Source organism: Micromys minutus (genome assembly GCF_963924665.1).
Source record: "Micromys minutus genome assembly, chromosome: 8".
NCBI lineage: Eukaryota > Metazoa > Chordata > Mammalia > Rodentia > Muridae > Micromys > Micromys minutus.
This window is the reverse complement of record NC_137977.1, coordinates 31,839,435-31,860,658: the sequence shown is the minus strand read 5'-3', so window position 1 is coordinate 31,860,658 and position 21,224 is coordinate 31,839,435. Positions and strand designations below refer to the sequence as shown.

The 21,224-nt window shown below is 43.3% G+C and overlaps 1 protein-coding gene across 1 annotated transcript in view; it reads right to left on the bottom strand.

Annotated features, from left to right (window-relative positions):
- The window catches only part of KCNN2 (potassium calcium-activated channel subfamily N member 2), a 134,025-nt gene extending 115,959 nt beyond the window's left edge, over positions 1-18,066 (bottom strand). The window contains exons 1-4 of the mRNA XM_080920374.1: positions 17,983-18,066; positions 15,396-15,594; positions 13,236-14,509; positions 12,541-12,636 (exon numbers count right to left, since the gene is read on the bottom strand). Coding sequence (XP_080776500.1) covers positions 12,541-12,636; positions 13,236-14,509; positions 15,396-15,417 — 1,392 coding nt within the window. The 5' untranslated portion in view covers positions 15,418-15,594; positions 17,983-18,066. The remainder of the gene's footprint in view (positions 1-12,540; positions 12,637-13,235; positions 14,510-15,395; positions 15,595-17,982) is intronic.
- Between the last annotated feature and the right edge of the window lie 3,158 nt (positions 18,067-21,224).

The window sequence follows — 21,224 nt, the reverse complement described above, 5'->3', positions numbered from 1 at the left end:
AGGAGGAAAAGGAGTAAGAGAAGAAGGAGGAGGTGGTGGTGGAGGAGAGAGAAAGACAGACAGAGACACACAGAGAGACAGAGACACAGACACAGGCACACACAGAGAGACAGAGAATGTATGATTTTTTTTTTAACTGAGAATTGATCCTAAGGGTTCACAAAGCTAGGCATACACTCCACCTCTGAACTCTACCCCTATTCTTTTTACTTCTTATTTTGAGACAGCATCTCAATTAAGTTGTCAAGGCTGGCCTTGAACTCACTAAGTAACCTTGCTAGGCTCAGAACTTTCACTGGTATTGTCTAGTCTCCTAAGTTCTCAAGAAGATGGATAAGTCATCAACTGCTCAGATGCCACAGGTCAACATGTACACCACCAAAAACAAAGGAGCTAGGGACAAATCACCTGAAACTTGCATTCAGCCTGAAGTGCAGCCAGAGTGCATCCTACACAGGTGTCTGAGTCCTCCATGCATCCTAGCAGCCTGTGGTCCCAATGCTCACCATGTTGCTGAGCTCAGTTTTCATGCAGTCATACATCGCAGCTTGGAGCCGGAAGATGTGTTGACACTCTCCATTTATAGGCAGCATCTTGCTGTGGCCAACTGACCTCCTGCTATCGTACAGAGATGGCTTCTTGCCACAGGCTAGGTCACTGACTACTTACTGTGCTCCTTGACGGTAGTTCTAATATGGGTTCCAGGGGCTAAGTCCAAAACACATGCATGCCCTCCTTCCTTCTGTGGCTACTTGTATAAAACCTCAGCAACAGATAAGATACTTTAAAGGGCTGCACTGAAGCAGTCAACGTCCAGCGCATCAGACTGAGCTAGACTGTGATCATGACAGAAGGAGTATCCGATGTAAGGACCACAAGGGACATATCCTAAGATGAGAGGCACAATGTGGTCAAAACTCAACAGGATAATCAGTCATGGGGGAAAAAGGAGAGTGTACAAAAGATATCCTAAAGGAAAAGAAGGAAATGAAGAAAGAACAGGGAGCCTCTTAAAATGACATAAATCCACAGGAATATGTGAATGCCAAATCAAAGAGTGAAAAGCAAAATGGCTTTCATTCATGAATATAATATTGTTGGTGCCTTTCTTCCTTTTTCTTTTCTTTTTTTTTTTTTTTTTTTTTTTTGCTTTTCTCAAAAAATAAGCATATCAGAGATTTCTCTTTATACTACTGCTGCTTAAATCCTGGTAGTCTGCTCAAATACATATTCACCAAATAGCCCTTTGATATTGCTGAGAACAGTTAAGTACTTGATTAAAATACTAATGAGGAAAAATATAAACTTAATTCAAAATATTTTCACAGCAGTGATATCCACAATGTTACCAACATGTGGAAGCTGTCAGTTAAAGTTAAAGCAATACCATACAGAACTTATGTGTGTGAAGATATACATTTGGATATATGTTCTTGTAGATGTGAATAAACTCTTGTATGCATGGGTGTATATGTACTTTTTCAGATGTTCTAACTCAAAAGACAGGGAACAACTTTTGCTCTTTGATATGAGAACTTGGAAGGGTGAGATTCATTTCCCACATGAAAAGTTACCTGTTGGAAGCTTCTAAACGTCAGTAATTCCAGTGCAAACACCATAGCTGATTCCACATAGATAGAATTTCCTATCGTAATACTTGATTGAGTAGATAGTTAACAGTACGAGATATCGAAAAGCACAACTATTACAAATTCTGTGCCCTTCAGTTTTATATTTTACTTTATATACATATAATCTCAGCAATAATAGGCTGTTCTAGTTTGTTTTCGTGTGGCTGTGATAAACACTGTAATCAAACGTGACTAGGGGAGGAAAGGATTTATTTCAGCTTATACTTCTATGTGACAATTCATCACTGAGGGAAGTCGGGGCAGAAACTCAAGCAAAAACCATTGTGCAGTGTTCTTTACTGGCTTGTTCCCTACCTCATGCCCAGTTAGTTTTCTTATACAATTCAGAACCACGTGCCTAGGAATGGTACCGCCCACAATGACCTAGGTCCTCCTATGTCAACTAGCAATCATGAAAACGAGCCTCAGACACAGCCACAAGCTAATCTGATTCAGGCAATTCTTCAACAGAAGTGCCCTCTTGCCTGGTATGTTAAGTTAACAATTAAAACCAACCTGCACATCCATAGGCTAAGAATTATTTTTCAAGGTGATTATATTCTGTGACCATAAAACATAAATCCAATTTATGAACAAAAGTCCCTTCAACTATTTAGGAAAAAAAATTAATGGCTTAAAAATTACTATTTGTGTAGTATTTAACTTTCATAGCAATATGCAGTTTTAAGAAAAGGATTGTTATTCAAGGCCAAACCTATAATGAGAACACTTTCTCCTAAAAGTGCAGAATACTTGTATCAAAACTAATGTGCAAATACTTATTAGACTTTTCATGGAACATGACAGTAGACGAATACCCAAATAACTAACCAAACAAAGCTTCATACCCATAACCAAATAGACAAATTAACAATCTCGTTGTGACACAAGACAATCACCACAGAGAAATACATAATTAGGTAAAGATGCTCAGGGTATTCAAGAAGCAAAGGAGGAATATCTGGTGCGTATATTTAACTGGGAGAACTTGTCCACCTGTTGAAGTTTCAAGTTTGCAAAGTTTAAACCCCCAATGTGCCCCGTGAATTAAAAATCAAAGTCCAAAGCTAAACCAACAAATGTGCATTGCTCAAAACCAGGGTCTGGCACAATGAACACTTATGAATGCTTGTGATGAATCAAGTTCCCTGGTTAAAAGTAAACCAACTGCCAAAGAAGGAAGGGGAGATTCTGAGCTATCATTGGTCGTGTTTTCCCAAAAGATTCCCCCTGGTACTTTCAGAGGACTGTACTCCAAGCACGTTTTAGTGGGTGGTGCAACAGTATATAAAACTCTTGCTGGAAGTAAAGGTGGTGTCGGGATTGCTGGGGGGGGGGGGGGGGGCTTAGTTTAAATAACCTGTGGACTCACAGTGATTACAGACCCAGGTACTACCATTGCTCAAGTTTGCATGTTTGACTAGGGCTGTTCCCTACCTCTATTCTTCCAGCCAGGGGTGGGGGGGGGGGGTAATGCCAGAATTTTCCATCATCCAAATTATTCCCTATGCATACTTGTCAGAGTGGCTGATTAACTCTTTTAACTCACTAGGGTCCTAATTAGTTGTGAGGAAGACGGAAGACAGAAGACGGAGTCAGTTGTGCAAGGCCTGAAGGAGTTAACTCAGTGCAGAAAGAGCTATGCTTCCAGGAAAAGGCAAGCCAAGGGTGGGTCAGAAGTGTTCCGCCCACTCCTTTACAGACTGGAAACCCCAACCTCAAAAGATGTGCTAGCTTTTCCCCCCTCAGACAGAGGATTCCCTCACAATCCAAATCTGAATGAAATCCACCTAGACAGACGAAGTTCTTAAAAGTTCCTCACAGCCTAGTGAGCCAGGTACTCTATCATCCGCATTTGACTGGCATTTGACTGGCCACAAAGCACAACCTCAGAGAAATTCAGCAACCTGTCCAAGGTCACACAGCCAAGGCCACACAGCTAATTAGTGATAAAGCCTGGAGGGAATCCAGACTGACTGGCTCCAGAGGTAGGACACAAAGCCAGGAGGCTATGTTGCAAAAACTGTAAACAACCCAAAAGAGATCGGACCGTTCTGTTCAGTGGGCAAGTTTATTAAGAAAAAAATTTCAAAACTATAGACTGAGGAGAGAGTGAGGCACATGCTGGTCTTATGCACACTTCTCAAACGCTTTGCTGGAACACTGGGCCATTTGGTACCTAAAGAAGTCATTTGTAAGTATTTCCAGTAATGAAAAGGTGACAGAAACTTTTGAGAGGATTACTCTATAAACTAGAGCTGTTTGAAATCACATCTTTTAACTGGATAACTGGTCTCTTGATAGTTGATCCTTAGGAAATCACTGGAGATACTCAGAGTAAGTTTATCTTCAAGGGTAAAACTTACTTTTAAAAATGTGGGGATTTTTTTGGGGGGGATCCAAAAACCAGGAAAATAATTCAGTTGATCATAGCTACATGGTAGGGGGAATCACGGCTATTGAGAACATGTCATGGCATAGAAATAGCATGAAAAAAAAATACATCAAGAGAACTTATTTTTTATAGGACTGCATAGCAAATAGATCCCCATTCACCAGGAAAAACTACCTTTGAGTTGATGGGATGGCTGATCTGCAGCTATTTTTACATTTTCCTATGCTTTATAATCTTTAAACACGTGAGTAGTTATTAATTGTATAGTCTAGAGGGAAACAGACAACATTTTTTAAGACAAGAGGCATTAGGTCATGAAACATATGCTAATGCTTAAAATTAGAAGCAAAATATCTCAGTGTCCTTGGATATCCTTACTAGACTAGGCAATTCGAACACTGCAGGTCACTTCAAATATGTGACTTTCATCAAGAGAAGAGATAAGTGCTCATGAGATTCTTGGAGCAAAAGTAGAGAAATTGGGGGGATGATTAATGGGCAAGGCAACCAGAGCCGTGCCACTTAGTGACCAAGCAGGTGGTATACAACAAAATGACGTCTAATTCTAGACCTTAGCCTTGGCCCTCTGATGCCATGGGCAAGGATTTCAAAGGTACACACTTTCTGTCAGCCCAAAACTAAGACAAAGGAGGTATATACGTCACTTGCAGGCACAGTCTCAGTAAGATCCATTGATAGGAACCCAGAGTGTTACAAGAGAACAGAGCCCCAATATGGACACTGCAGCCGGGCAAACTCCACACGCCATCCACACACAAGCCTACTTAACAACATCTGAAAATATAAAGCCAATCATTTCATCCAACAATGGTTTTATAAGTGTCACGGGGCCACAGTGAAGCGTGACCACTTGAGATCAGTGACGGCCAACAAGATGGGGGTACTCTTGGTGATTCTGACTGAATACACTGAGTCAGTTCTGATCTCATTTACAGAATAAGCTCACCAAAACGGACTACATCCAGAAAAATGTGATCAGGGGCATGCAAAGCCTGATGAGGAATATTCAAAGAACAAAGCCAGGGCGGGTTAACTGGGAGGATATTTAAAGGGACCTAGACAATGTTTAAATGTGAAAGTCAATTTATTCTGCTACACTGGAAATTACAGCTTGCCGTCTTGATCACTCTTCCACAACTGCAAAGCAAGGTCAGCAATGACCTTCTACTCACCAAATCTAAAAAAGCACATCTGCTCCCCACCTAACAGACCTGAGCAGTTCAACAGGGAGCAAACTGCTCCTCTGCTTCTAGCACCCGTCTCGCCCTCCTCCAGAAAGGCACCTCCTTTTCTCTCTCTCTCTCTCTCTCTCTCTCTCTCTTTCTCTCTCTCTCTCTCTTTTTTCTACTTTCTCCTTTACTCAACCTCCAGATGTCCGAAAAAGATCTGATCGCCTCCCAGCCTTCTCATTTTACTGCTCTCTCTCAGTGATTTCCTCAATTCCTGTGAGCTTAAAAGTCTACATTGATGATGCCTAAATTCAATTCCCGCTCCAGACCTTCCTTCCAAACTTCAGATTCTCATATACTTATGCATATACATAATGTACATGTGCATATATAGAGAGATGTATGCATGTCTGTAAATGAGAATAGTTTCAAGTACATTACCCTGATTCCATATCCTATGCTTCACTGTGAATCTTTAGGTTTTGTTTTGTTGTTTTGCTTTATGTTGTTGGTTTTCTACCGGGACACGGAGTCTAGGTGCTGGGGAAGCCAGTCAAGCAATTATGCTATTGTCGAGCATAATTCCCACTCTGTTCTTGTGTTTTGTAACACAAGGTATTGTTTAGTTGCCTAGGCTGGGCTCTAACTCTACATGTAATACAGGCAGGACTTAAACTTGTGATCCTCCTGCCTCAGACTCTGGGATCCCAAGAGTGCACCACAAGATCTAAATAATCTTTCCTTCCCCATACCACAAACTTAACTTTTCTATATAGAGCCCCAGAAGTGATCTCTGCATTGGCTCTTGCCTTGAAGATACCTCGGACCCATGAGTAAGTCTATCCCATTTTCAGTGCAGGTCTTGAGTGACCTCACTTCTCATGGCTACCATTGCTGCAGGAGTCCAGTGAGGAACATCTCCCTCTACAGCACAGCTCGACAAGACTGCCACTCAGGCTCCAGGCCCATTTCTTCAATGTAACGTAAAAATTCCTACTGGAACGTTAGGTTAGAACAGGAGTCTCCTCTACTTTAAACATTTCAACGACCTGACAACTGTACTAACAATCTTTACCTTGGTTTTGTGAGGGTTCACAGGTCTTTGCTAACACAAACTCTGATACTGGGGGCTGCTTCCCCTCTGTGTGACAGTTAAAAAACTACTTCCATGAAGAGTCTTCCCTCACCCTTCTATCCGTCCAGAGGATCTTTTCATCTTCATCACAGTTTTTATCAGGCATGCAAGGCTTTGTTTATTTAATTAATGTTTCTATTTTCTCCTTGTTTCACTTCCTTGGCACGTCAGCTCTACAAGAAAAGGCCCTTTCCATATTCCTTACCACTGTACTTGAAACGTTCAGTTTTTATCATTGTTGCTTTACGGAATTTTTTCTTTTGTATCTTGAGACAGGAATTTTCTGTGTATGCCAAACTGGACTTCAAGTCACTATGTGGTGCATACTGTCACTGAATTCCACAGTAAGCTTCCCGCCAGTGTCCCTGTGTGTACTGGAATAACAGATATACCACCATGCCAGACTGGAAAACTCCAAAGCATTGATTATGGGCAGAATAAAAGCTGACTTCCCTTTCACACAAAGGAAACTGTCTCCAGCCTCTTCCAGACTTTTAAAACCATTGTTTAATGATGGAACCAACAGCCTTCCGGGAATAATGGCCACATAGCAACTGACAAAATACTTCTTTCACGGTGTCATGATGGACACTCTCAGGTGGGTGGGATAGAGGGTTAAAAGATGACTAAGGTTAGTCCCCTTCGTGTAAGCAGTTTAAGATATTTTCAAAGTCACAAATAGCGTATTATTCCCTTGATAAGAAGAAATCCTCACTAAAAGAATCCCACAAACCCACATTCTGACCAAATGTGATTTCTCTGGCATTCAATCAATGGATGCTTCCTTGGCCTACTCTGCCAAGTGTGGTCTGGGATGATGACAGCCCTCAGGGCCCCTTTTTTCCTCCTACACACAAAGTGGCCCAGAAATGGGACAGATGGTCAGGCAAAGGCACTAGTGGTAAACCTGAAGCTCTAGTCTCCATTCCTTTGTGATGCTGCTCTGTAAACACACCAGGATCACTTTATTTAGTGTCGCTCCCATTAATAATGCAGAGATCTTTACACAGGAAGAAGAAGAAAAAGAGTCCTGAGTGATTTCATTACTACAGTATACACATGGTCAAAAGGCTTCAGAGTGCCATTATGACTGATGGGGAGGTTATGGGTGATAAAGAATCAGCCACTGAGCTGCTAGTCACATGACAGAGCAAGTGAGTTTCCCACCCCAGCATCTATAGAGCTGAATAGCCACGCCCCCGTAATTACAGCTTCCATCTACTTCATAGACACAACAGTACCTAATGCCAACCTACAATACTTTGTAACATTTTAGCCTTCTTAACTTTCCATAACTTCATTCAAACTATTAAGCATGTTACAGAGGAATAATAACATCCAAGAACACAGACATGGGGGCCTAGTTTTTCTGAAGGGAGTTTTGGTACTAAGATTCAAACACAGAATCTTGTCAATGCTGGGCACTGAGTTATACCTCTAGTATTAACATTGAATCAGTAATATTACTGGTAAAATGTATAATTCTCCTGTATATACATATACATATGTATTACATACATAATGTGGACATACAACAATAATATAGATACAATATTATTCTATTATATACTACATATAAATATATATAATATATATATCATGTATATTAGTGTATATATGTGTATATATACTATATATATGTGTATATATATATATATATATATATATATATATATATATTCCAAATTACTCATCAGCACTCATCACAGTGCTGATAAAGCAATGCACAGAACTTCATAAAATAGGAAAGGACCCATGTACAAGAGAAGAATGAGCCATGTCACTAGGTACTGATAGAAAGGAAACACCTCTGAAATGTATTATGGAATAAAAGCAAGCTATATATGAATGTAGTTACATCACAATGTTTAATTTTCTGCATCTGAAAGGATGCATGAGACACTTAAACTGGTTAACTCTGAGAAACAGACTGAGTGTACATAGAATGTAGTTTTCCAGTTCTTCTAAACCCTTCTGTGCTATTTGAATTATGTGCTTGTTACTTCTTAAAAACAATGACAACACTATATGCAGTGTTTATAGCATGGTCTCAGAGCATCAGCCTTCTGCCTGTAGAAGTGGGAAAGCCAATGTCTTTCCTCCATTACAGGGAGCACACAAAGCCTACCAGCTAGTGAACAGTCCACCCTCCTCAGCTGTTCCAGAGACAGGCAGATCACTGAGACCCCACCCTCAGCAATCCCTCCTCCTCTGTGGGGCATGGTTCACAAGGGAAAAGAAATCTTAATTTCAATAATTTCACTTATAGAACTACATAATCCATCTCTGGAAAACAAACGTGGAAGAAATGCATAGGAATTGCATTATGAATGAGCTAGGGAAAACCAAATGTTTCCCTGGTGCTGTTTATCATGTAATTATATTACCAAAGTAAAAATACTTTCCAATGTAATGTAGAGGACCTGCCAGTCTTCTGAGTTCCATGCGACCCAGAAAGAACATTTAGCACTCCAAGGGGCTTCCTTTCTCCTCTTACAACCTTGTTTTGGCAACTCTAAAAATACTAAACAATTTATTTTTATACTAAAGTTGTTGCCATGAGAAAAATGGTATGGAGATAAAGTTAAAGAGATTAAATGCAATTCATATTCAAACTTTCTAAAGGATAAGACTTTCATTTATCCTTATTCTGTTTAAAAAAAAAAAAATACTGCAGGAGTGAGGACAGAAAGAAAGGCCTCTGAAAAAATCATGCTTCTACTTCTCCTGCTATTTAACCTGGAGACATGAGGTAGAAAGCTAATTATGTAGTATCACACACACACACACACACACACACACTTCAACTTGAGTAAATAACAATCCTCATAGTCGACTGCAATTGTCAAAAGATGGTAATCACATAGGCAAGTGTGAAAGTGTATTTATATATTTGCTTTATTCCTGAACTTGGGGAGAAGTGTCTGGATTAGCTGATTGATACAGAAAGCAAAGCCAAATGTACATTTAAAAAAGTCCAATATCTACTTAGCTAGATACATTCTTCCACTCTATACTGTTGAATTCTACATAAGCATTCCGAAAAAACAAAACAAAACAAAACAAAACCCAGTAATTTAATTTTGGTGGTGAGGAGTGAAAGTAGTGAAAAGAACTATATGCCTATGCCTTGAGCTGTCTGTGGTCCTGAAAAATGACCCTAAAGCTGAGATGTCCTATGGTGCAGTTTTCTTCTAGAACCTCCCCACCACACGGTTTATTCCAAGCACTTCTACCCATGAGTCACCTGAGCCATTTCATGTTGCCACATCATGTATAAACATTTTATCAAAGGTCACACTGAGCCTGGCTTTCCAAGGTTTTTCGGTAAAAATGTCAGGGTCTCCCCAGGCTTGGGTAAGATGTCGGGAGCTCAGTTAGAACACGTTCCCTGAGCGAGGTGGAAAATGACATCATGCACCAGTAGTTCACCCTGGTTAGCTGTCACTCTTTAATCGCCATACTTAATATGCCAAAAAATGAGAATAAAAATTGTCATTCTTGATATCTTACACTCAAGGACATGCTCCAAAATGCCAGCACTGTGCCTGTCCTTGCTGCCTTACCTCAGAGATAAATCAATATATTTGGAATTCTCTAAACTCTGACGTGACTATTTGCCTAAACAATTATAGGAAATACATGTCCCATAGTGATATGGATAAATCGTAACCATGCCCACCCAGTTACTCTGAACTTCAGGCTAAAGTATTATGTCCATTGGACAAATGAGAAGCTTCCACTTTTTCCTGGTTCTTCCTGACTGCAGGTTCAGAGTTCCCATGTATATCTGTGACTACCCATTTTGTTAAAAAGGCCATAAGGAATTGTAAAGAAGACCGTATTTTTGATCTATGTGTGTCTGAGCAGGTGTGTGTACAATGCTGGGGCCATCGAGTTCCCGAGGAGCTGGGAATACAGGCAGATGTGCAGCACCAGATGTGGGTGCAGAGCTCCCGACACAGTGGCCTACAAGAACAGTATGTGCTCTTACCTACTGAGGCCCATTTTATTTAACTTTCAAGAGGCATTGCAGACAAGAATATTGGGAGAGGAATTTCTCTTGGTCAAATAATGATCTTTGTAAAAAGCTGTATCCAAAATAATTAGACATTATTATCCAGGCCTTGATTTGGTAGTTATCATAGTAAACATGTCAGGTTTAGGGCCAGCAATAGATCACAAATAAGTCCAGCTTTAAAACCTAACATTTTGACGTTTGAGTTATGAACAGTAGATAAATTCACTGCATGTGATCTCCAGAGGACCAAGCCTTGTCCCAGCCTTTCTCTTTATGTTGTAACGTCTAATCAACATGATAAAAATATACAAATTAGCCAATGAGGGCAGTATTTCAAGCATAAAAGGATCTTAAGATATTTTGTGTTTATTAGTGTGTGTACATTTCTAGAATTCTTACACTATATCAAAATTTGGGGATGCATACGGAATGCTGAACAGCTTCTTATACCTGAGTTATGTTTTAAAAAATCTCTCTAAAATTCTTCAAAAGTTTGTGTTTTTAAAAAGACATTTTGCTCTTGAAGATAAGGTGAGTAACCCCCATCCCAAGGGATGCTTGTTTATCTACATGTGTTCAGAAGGAACGGTCAACACTTGAAAGGCTTAAGATGAATAAAGCCATAATCAGCAAGGTTAATTCATTCAAGCCTGGTCTCACCTAATCACTCTGGTCCCCATGCCAAACATTCTAAGCTATTCTTAAGACCCTAGAAAACCTCAGAGTTCCATCGTGAGCTTAGCCCTCTTCGAAAACTGAATTCTTGTGTTTAGAGGGGATGCCCAGATAAAGTACTCTCAATGGTGCAGGACTCAAGGTGAGCAGCTAGGCTCAGGAGGAGGAAGACTGGAGGAAGGAGGGAAGGCAGTGCCTGCTTTCACTCTGGGCCCCTGAGGACTCGATCTGGCAAGGTTATTCACTCCTCTGACTGTTTCCACCTGGAAACTAAGTCAAGTGACTCAGGCTTAGAGCACAGCAGAGTGCCTCAGAGGACCTCTGGAAGAATCTCAAAATGCCACCACCGTGCAGACAGCACTACAGAATCTACATACTGTCCTAATATTAAAACCACGTGTGCTTCAGTCCATCATTGCCCGCTCCAAATACTCTCATTTCACCCCCCAGCTCTGTGAGCATCCCTTCAAAAACATTTTTTTTTCAAAGTTTTAACAAACAAGGAAACAAAAAGAAGTCCTTTGTCCCCTCCCCTCTTGGAGTTAGCTGTATCTTTATTCTGTTTGGACAGTCGCTAAAATTGGATTCTTCTGTCTCTTCTGTGAACTTGGTAATTACTAATTTGAAAATAACTTAACTTGACAGTAAGCTGCCTGACAAGGGCATTCAGCATTTCCTGTTCGAAGGCAGTCTAAACCTACAGGTTTCAGTGTCCAACCAGCCCTATCAGTGACTCACGGTGGCTCACAAACAGTCTTAGACATTCTAAGCTCGAAAATAGCAGTTTAGTTTTGAAGACCCTAGTTATCAAAAGTCCCAAACTTTAACGCTGATTTGACTGTGGGCTAGAGAAAACCACTAAGGAGACTAGAAGTTAAATCTCATAGAGCAACACAAGCATTTTCTTGTTCGGGGAGCACTCCGGGCATTGGCCTTAACTTTCAAGTGATATTTAAAATGCTCGGACCAAACTAAGTAGCTAAACAGGCTTCGCAAACTGAATAAGCTGCTGTAAAATCTGCCGAAGAGAAGGAGGGTGCTCTTCCCAGGTTGCTAGAAGCTGTGAACTAATTTTCTTATAATTATAGGACATACAGACTGGCAAGGCCTCCTCCCCTAATGACTTTCTCGTTTTTTAAAAAGGTGTCTTAAACAAGAAAAGGCATTGCTGCACACAGATTCGGGATAGTGTGTATCGCTCCTTTGAAAACATTTGTCTGGAGGAAGTGGATCAACCTAAAGAAGTTGGGGAAAATCTTAAAACTCTATCAAATATATCTCAGAAAGGTCTGCCTGTTTACAAGCTGTGTTGACTTGTTAGTTTGATTAGCTTTCTGAAAGGACAGGTCCGGTGCTGAAATAACACTGCATGTGTCTTCTGTAACCTCAAGCAAGGACACAGCTGCTTGGAAAAGGCCCCCGCTGGCTTGCTTTTCCCCTATGCTGTCTGCTTGGCTTCCGGTTATTCAGAATAACAGTGGAGCCTGTGTTACCTGTATTTCCCTGGCGTGGTACACGATGATCAGACCAAGCAGGATGATCGTGGAGAGACTGATAAGGCATTTCAGAGCTAAAGAATACAGCGACGCCTGCAACACAGATGGAACACTTTAAGAAGGAAGCACTTTCAATCACTTTCCAGGCCTTAAGAGTCAGTTCCGAGCACCTGGACCCGAATTCAAGGTGAGGGACTAGGGAGGAAGACAATCTGTCTTGCCTCTGGGATACAGATTAGTTGGCCATAAGGCCCCAAGAGAGGAGCCAGGAGCAAGGGAAATGCACGGCTTGGCTGCTAGCTACGCACTACCAAGAACTGACTCAAGATACCTGACTCGCTAAAACCTAGAGGAAGTTGCTCCGGAGTTTAAGTACTTTAGGTTGAAAGGTGCTTCAGAAACTTGAGCACCAGGAGAGGAAAATGCTTGCTCTCCCCCACCGACTCCAGGAGCCACTTATTAACATGCCTGAATGCGCTGGACACTCAGCACAATCAGCACCTGGAGAACTTAACTCTCCGAGTTGCTCAGTTGACTATGGGTGTGCGTCCTAGCTGCTTCTGCTGCTTCAACCGGCATGCCTGATGATTCCGGGGACATTTGCGATCTATTAGGCAAGGGGTTCCCGCCAGAGCCCATCCCAACCACCTGGCTCCCTCTTCAGGAGCGTACTCAGTGGCTAACACCGGTACCTTGTCGTAGGCGCCCCACGACAGCTCGGTCTCGATGACCATGACCACGATGCCGAACATGCCGAAGATGAGCGCGTAGTCGCTGAGCCGCTTGCGCTTCTCAAACAGGGCGCGCCGATGGCCCAGCTTGTAGCCGATGTTCTGGTTCTTCTTTTTGCTGGACTTAGTGCCGCTGCTGCTGCCATGCCCGCTGCCGCCACCGCCGCCTCCGGTGCTGCCTCCGCCGCCGGTTCCGTAGAGCGCCAGGTTGTTAGAATTGTTGTGCTCCGGCTTAGACACCACGATCTCCGGGGCTGAGGATGAGGCGGCGGCGGCAGCAGACGGGGAGGACGCCCCACCACCTCCTCCTACGACGGACGCGGGGGGCTGCAGGGGCTGAGCCTCGGAGTCCATCTCGTGCAGGTTCCGGCGGGACGAGCTCAAGTTGCTGAGCGGACGCATGACGCCCCCGTTGTACCTGCAGCTGCTCATGGCTATTTCGGTGAAGGGGTTGCTCTCGCGGCGCGCCTGGGGTTGGTGATGCTGGTGGTGCGCCGGGTGCGGGTGGTGGTGGTGGTGCGAGAGCGGGGGCCCGGAGCCCAGGCTGCCCAGGCTGCCTGTGGGGCTGGCGGCGGGCTGCAGGCTGTGGCACTGGTGGTACTGGGAGGCGGACGCGGGCTGCTGCGCGTACTGCTGCCGGAGCGCACTGGCATGGCTGGACGGCGTCAGCTCGCTCACATTGAGCTGGCTGCCCCGGCGCGACGAGCAGCAGCAACAGCACGAAGAGCCCGACAGCGGCGAGGAGGTGCGGGTCCGGAAGGCGCCGCCGGGCGATGAGGTGCGGAGCAGCAGGGACAGGTTATCCCCCGCCCCCGCCCCCGCCGCCGGGGCACCGGAGGAGGCGCAGCTGTTGCACCGGAGGCATGGGCTGCTGCCACCGCTGCCCGGCTGCTGGTGCGCGAGGTGCGGGTGGTGGTGAGGGTGCGGGAGGGGCGCGAAGGGCGCGCACGGCTTGTCCTGGCTCTGTTGCTGCTGCTGGCAATGCAGGTGTGAGGAGCGCGGCGGCGGCGGCGGCTGCTCTGGGAAGAAGCCGCGCTGGAACTGCAATGGGGTTTCCATGTCAGAGCTGTTAAAGCTGCAGGGAGACCAGGCGGTGGTGCACCCTGCGCAATGCGTTATGGTCGGGAGCGGGGACTCCTGCTGCTGGTGCGAGGAAGGGCCCATGCCGGCTCCGGTAGAATCCAGGCGGCGAGTCCGATTGGTTGGGCGCACCAAAACAATGGGCATGACATCACCTGCAGGGACCAAGACTGAGTTTGCGGCGCGCGCGGCTTAGGGTACCAAGTGTGTGAGAGAGGTTGGGAGGGGAGCCTGCAGAATGAAAACCCCCGGGGGCTCAGGCCAGCTCCGGCTCGGGTGTGAACACTCGAGGGCAGGGATTCCACCTGCGGATCGCGCGCGTCCCGTACCATGGTTAGGAAGACTGAGCCCGCCACCCCACCCCGTGCACAGCGGCGGGCTGCAGAGGTGGGAGAGAGAGAGCTACCGCTCTAGCCCTACAGCCGCGGCCCCCTGACTGGCGCGGAACATGCTGGCCCGAATGACCTGCTTGGGACACTGCAGCTTGTCTGGCCACCCTGATCATGAGGCACACGCCAAGGCAGTGAGAAACCCGAGCCACTCTCCCGCCCTCTAGTCTTGTAGGGCTGCAAGGCGGCACCTACTCGCCCCACTCCCTTCCCTCCTACCAGCCCCCCCCCCCCATCGTCCTGCCTAAGAGTGGGCTGCAGGCTGCTAGCCAAGTAACTGCGGGGGCACCGGTTCTGGGGAGAAGAAGAAAAAAAAACGTTTGGCGACTGCCTCTGCGAATGTATCTGAGTTGGGAGAAAGAAAGCCAGCGCCGGATGACCGGCTTGGCCTCCAAGGGATGCCATCTGACCCAGAGCAAGGGATTTGTCCCTGTTACCTAGCTCCCCGAGTCTCAGAATTGGGATTGGCGGCGCTGTCGCTCCTACTGGAGAGCGCTACAGCACGGATAGGGTTAACCTCGCGACGCCCGGGCAGGGGGAGGAGGGGGCGGGGCCGGAGGAGGGGATCCCCGGCGTCCGGGGAGGAGTCCGCCCGGGCTTCCCGGGTCCCCCTGGCGGGGGCGGAGGGCTTTCCCCGGGAGCGCCCGCTCACATTTGCACGTTCTCCGGAACATGAGGGGCTGGCGCCCCTGGCCTCCAGGTCCGGGGCTCTGGCGCTCAGGCGGTCCAACAGCCTGAGTGGGTAGATCCGAGGGCTACTCTAGAGGTGTAGAGGAGGCTTGTTCCAGGGTCTGGGGGCTGCTTAGCCACCGCAGACCGCCGGCTTCTCTGTTTTTCCTCTTCCTCCAGACCTGCAGTACAGACACAAAGCAAAGGCGGGTCACTAATGCGCAGACGCCAAGCATCCTTGTCAAGACCAGACTGCAGTGGCTGGGCTAGGGGCCTGGTGCAGGTTGACTGATGCCGGTAGTCATCTGACTGCCAATTAATACCGCGGGGATGACTTGACTGAATAATCGCTGCCCTTGGACAGGGTGTTTAAATTCAGTTATAATGATTAATCGCTCTCTAATAAACCACCAAAAATTAGGCTTTGGATTTTGCCATGGTGTGTCCTTATTGCTTTTTACAGAAACAAAACGGTAGGAGGTGTCTTTGAGGGCTCTTGATTACTACTCCATTATTCAACCTTACATTTGTATTTTCCTGGGGATGGAAATTCCTGTCTTCCCGAAAAGGGGAGAGGATGAAATTGGCCAGTTAAATGTTTAAATTTTAAATTGTGTTCTCAGTGGTTTTTATGATGGAGATTACTGTCTAACACATTAGACCAAGAAATTAAAGCGAAAGCCGATCGCTCTCATTAGGTAATTGGAATTCTTAGCTGGATCCAATTTCGTGACATTCTAGTCAGCAGCTGCCCTAAAGTTGTTTACCTGGTATCTGCTTATAAGTGTGTGTGTTTGTGTTCCGTGACATTGAGTGAATAATTTATTTCTTGATATTCCTTGCAAGTGTGTTAAGCAATTTAAAAAAAAAAAATTGAGGCACGCAATAGAAGGAGGGAATTGTGTTTAGTCCTAGAATTTGACATAGTCCTTCATAGAAGAGAATGAAAGATCAGAGCTTGAATTTCTCAGTGGCTCTGGTTGAGAACTGAATTTTAGTAGCTAAAAATCAAAGACATTTTTAATTACATATTGTGGTTTTTCTTTCTCCAAAATAGGAACAAATAGTGTTTACGATGTATATGTTGAATATTTGGGGCATCTGATAATTCGCACATGCACATGAGAGGGGGATTATTACAGAAAACAAGTCCAGTGGAAGAAGGGAGTGGCTGTCCATGTCTGAGACACTGCACTTGGGAGACAGCATCATCACAGACATGGTGAGTTTGAAGCAAAGCTGACCTGCATGAGGGTTCTGTCCAACCTAAAAGAGCTAGGTATGGTACATGAGCACATTGAATTTAAAATGAAAGCTTCCAAATTATCTTTTAGTCTAAAAATTTTCATTCAAGTATAAAATCCACCCAATAGCTACCAGTGCACTTTGCAGTAAGCTATATAGACCCCTTTGTGTAGCTCTTCACTGGTTGAGTGGAATGTCTGACTCATCTTTATCTCTGGATGCTTCAAAGAAATATGTCAAGAATTAATATGTTCATCACCTGCTCATACATTTAGAAAAGATTTCATAGACTTCTTCCCAAATATCACAATGGCTGTTGCTCATTTTAAATTACACATCATAATCTAGACTTACTAGAATGTCATAAGGCAAACAAAAGCTGCATCCGCTCGCTTAAGCTGACTTTCCTAGATACCACTGTCAAAGCTGCTCACAGGCTTCAGAAAGAAATGGGGAAGCATATGGAACCTGTCTCTTTGTGTATTATACATATGATATGTGTATCATATATAAAGTATATTCATATACATACTTTGTATAGATACGTGTGTGTGTGTGTGTGTACTTTGGTTTGGAATGGCTTACTGAGACATACAGTCCTCACTACCTCAGCCTAGCCAATATAAGAATTCATAAAATAATACCGAGAAAGTCACTGTGACTAGAAAGCTGGAGAATAGGCTGATGAGCTGATCACTGTCTCTCCATTGGAGATAGCTGATTACAGTTAACAACTTCTTGCTAATACATGCCTGTTCTTCAGACAGACTGGAAGCCCTTTAAAACCATGGAAACTGTGGGCTTAGAAGTGGGACAGTTGTTTCAACTTTAAACTTACTTGGGCATCTTTAATCATCATGTTCATCATGACAGGTGCCAGATTAACGCATCCTTGTTATCAATATATCTCTTTTCAAAATATAATTGGCAGATGACTTTTTAAGTTGGATTGCAAATGTTTCAAATATAGCTACTCTGACTTTGTTCCTGGGTGATGCAGTGGTTCTCAGCTTGTGGGTTTGTGACCCCAAAAAGACCATTGAAAAACACAAGATATGTTACATTGGGATTTATAATAGGTACCAAGATTACAGTTGTGAAGTAGGAACAAAAATAAATTTAATAATGGGGGTCTCTACAACATGAGAAACTTTATTAAGGGGTCGCAGCGTTGGGAAGGTTGGTAATCACTGCTATATAGGGTGATAAGACTAAACACAACAGTGTGAGTGAGCCAAGGAAAGCAGCAGTGAGTGCGTTTCATGTGCGTAGTGTTTTACAACTTTCCATTGCAAGTGGAAAGAGGGAGGAAAAGGAGATAATACCTCAAGTAAAGATCAGTGGTTTCCGATGAGAAGCTTTCATGCTTAGATTTCTTCCTTTCTTCCATTAAGGCAAGCAAGTGTTGGAATTCCCCTAGATTAACACCAGAGGTCACAGTCACCCACAAAATGACTTGTAGTCTCATCAATTAAATTTCGTCTGTATTTTAGCATTCACTTGTCTCCTCTTTTAGGCTACAATTCTCTCTCTCTCTCTCTCTCTCTCTCTCTCTCTCTCTCTCTCTCTCTCTCCCTCCCTCCCTCCCTCCCTCCCTCTCTCTCTCTCTCTCTCTCTCTCTCTCTCTCTCTCATACCTTATGGCAGTGGTTTTTCTATATTTGTTGTATGGAAAGCTTGTAAACAAGACACACACACCTAACATAACCAACCCCTAAGCACACACTTATACAATGGGTTCCCTGAGCCATAGAAACCTAATTTTTTCTTTCAAAATCCCCAGGTTGCCCCCCCCCCGTCTTATTCAGATTCCTGCTATATTTTTCTTTATTATTTTCTTCTTCATAGGCTTTGCCTGTACTTTCTCATTTGCTGTTCCTTTTGAAAGCAGGACTCTCTTGACCTACATCATTGGAGTTTATTTCCAAAGGCAGGAAAAGCAAGAGACCATAATATCTGATTTCTACACTGCGCGGTTGGAGCAAAACTTCGAACTAAAGAGAAAATATTTTTGAGAATCCGTTTTTTTTCTTTTTTATTGCCTGGCTGAGTCAATTATTTGATAGTTCTGAACCCAAAGGCTGTGATAAAATACAGTGCCTCTGAATCTAGCTTTCCTTCGAAAGAGATTGAGGGCAATTGGAACAGCATCCTTTGTTTCCTTAGTACAGGTCCTGTCAGATAACACCTCAAAGGGCCACAAAACAGCATTATTTTAAATCCTATATTCTCCAGTGTCACAATTAACACAGTATATTTGAGAGGAACATTTAAGCTAATATGCATATTCTTGATGCATGTATGCATACCTGCATCATGATGATAAAGCATTAAACTCATATTAACCTATTTTCCAAATCCTAATAGATCATGTTGGGCTCTAGCCATTAACTTAATTAACTTTTCAACTCATTTTTTAAAAATATTCTTCCTTGACTTCTACTGTCTCTCAACTTATTGACCTATCCACACCAAAAAAGAAAAAGAAAGATAGCAAGAAAGAGAGAGAGAGAGAGAGAGAGAGAGAGAGAGAGAGAGAGAGAGAGAGAGAGAAACAAGAACGCTAACAAAGCACAAAAGTAAAATCATATTCTTCTTGCTACCAGAGTGGAACTCAGGTTACTTATTAAATGGATAAAAAGACTTAACTTATGGGGTAATGGTAGATTTATTTTTAAGTCTGTGGATGTCACAAACATATATCCCTTTGCTATTAGACACACAGGGAGGAAAGAGATCACCATTTAAAGCCTAGGAAATGGTACAAAACTGTTTTCTATGTACTGTTACATTTGCATCTCCCAGAAATACAGGCAGGAGGCAGAGAAGGTTCTATCTTTATCTTCATTTTGCAGGTAAGGAGAATACCTGAGATAAAGTGTCTGCCCTACCTAAGGTGACACGGGCGAGCTGCAAGGACGTGCCAGATCTCTGACATCTTTTGGGTCTGTGTGGTGTGTCATTTCCACATCCTCGGGGCCTTGCTCCGCAGCAGAATAACTCGTGGCTTGCATCCACTCGCTCGAGAGTAGACAGTGCCTCTGAAGGTTTTCTCACTGGCTCTTCTGTTCCCTGTGATCTTTATCCTCTTATTGGCTTCATTCAGTCAACATGGTAATTTGAGACAATTTAATATAAGTGTGGAGGAAATGGAAGTACTTTATGCCTGCTGGTCCAGTGCCTAATTTAAAATACATTATATAGAGAGAAGCAGGAATAGAAGTGTTTCTCTTTTATAATAAACAGCGTGGTTCTGATATATTCAGATGTACTCAGTACTCTTTCACTGACTTTACTACCAGTCGGGGCATTCATTTTTTGTGGCTACATCCAGGAAAACATGGATTATAGAGGACTATGTTGTCTTGCATTTTACAAAGGAGAAGGAGAAAGAAGGCTTTGGTTTGAACCCTCACTATATGATTCTTGCCCTACTTCATGGCAAGTCGAAGAAAATCAGAAAAAGGACCCAAGTTTTCTGTCACAAGAAGAGATTTTTGTGTGTGGCCGAAGGGTTACAGTCAGAAAACAGGGAATCAAAGACCATAATAATTTTAAAATAGCCTTAAATATTGAGGACACATTAAATATCCCTCACTTTTTTTTTGCAAATTATATCACCTATTTTTTTAACCCTGGATGTGTCTGCTTTCTCTACCCTATTTCCCTCCCATGCATCAATCTTATACAATCCCAAATTCCTTCATCCTCATATTTATCACCCTCTTTACAATTATTAGCAAACCATCACCCCTTCATAACTGTCTTAACACAGGGAACAGTGGATGTCCATGCAGGCAAAGGGAGAGAACTATGATCTGCAGCGCCGAGTTTCATGTAACAATGTCACCAAGGGGGAAAGGGGACTATATTCACACCTTGTCACTGCCCTGGACCCATCCTCATCTGCACAGCCATGTTTTCTTTAAAATGACTTTTACTTCATGCTGTTGCCATTTTATGGATGTAAAGATTGGTATTTTGTATTTATAAATACACAGTTGTTCTCTTGTTTTTACAGCTTATTTAAAATAATAAAGTTATTGAAAATAATTACAGCATAAGGTGCATTATACTTGTGGTACATACAAAATGGTAGCATGGAAAGGAAAAAGAGGAGGAGGAAGAGGAAGGAGAAAGAGAAGAAGAGGAGATTCTGGCTGGCTCTCTTTAGAAGTATGGTGTCTCTATTTCATGGAAATTGTTAATATAGATCAGAAATAAGTTCTGATAAATTATATATTTCAAGCCTTAGAAAAACTAAGAAACACACACACACATTGGGAAGAATAGTAGCAGGAACTGAATGTTAGGAAATATCAATTAGTGCTCGCTTCGGCAGCACATAGACTTTTTTGGAACGATACAGAGATGATTAGCATGGCCCTGCTCAAGGATGACATGCAAATTGATGAAGTGTTCCATATTAAAAGAAAATATCAATTAAATTCAAGGAAACAGTAAAGAGAAGTTAAAATCTATACAACATATATAACAAACAAAAAATCACAAACACTTATTTCTTTGATAAAATATCCTGATTAGAGTCATGTAGGGGAGAAAGGGTT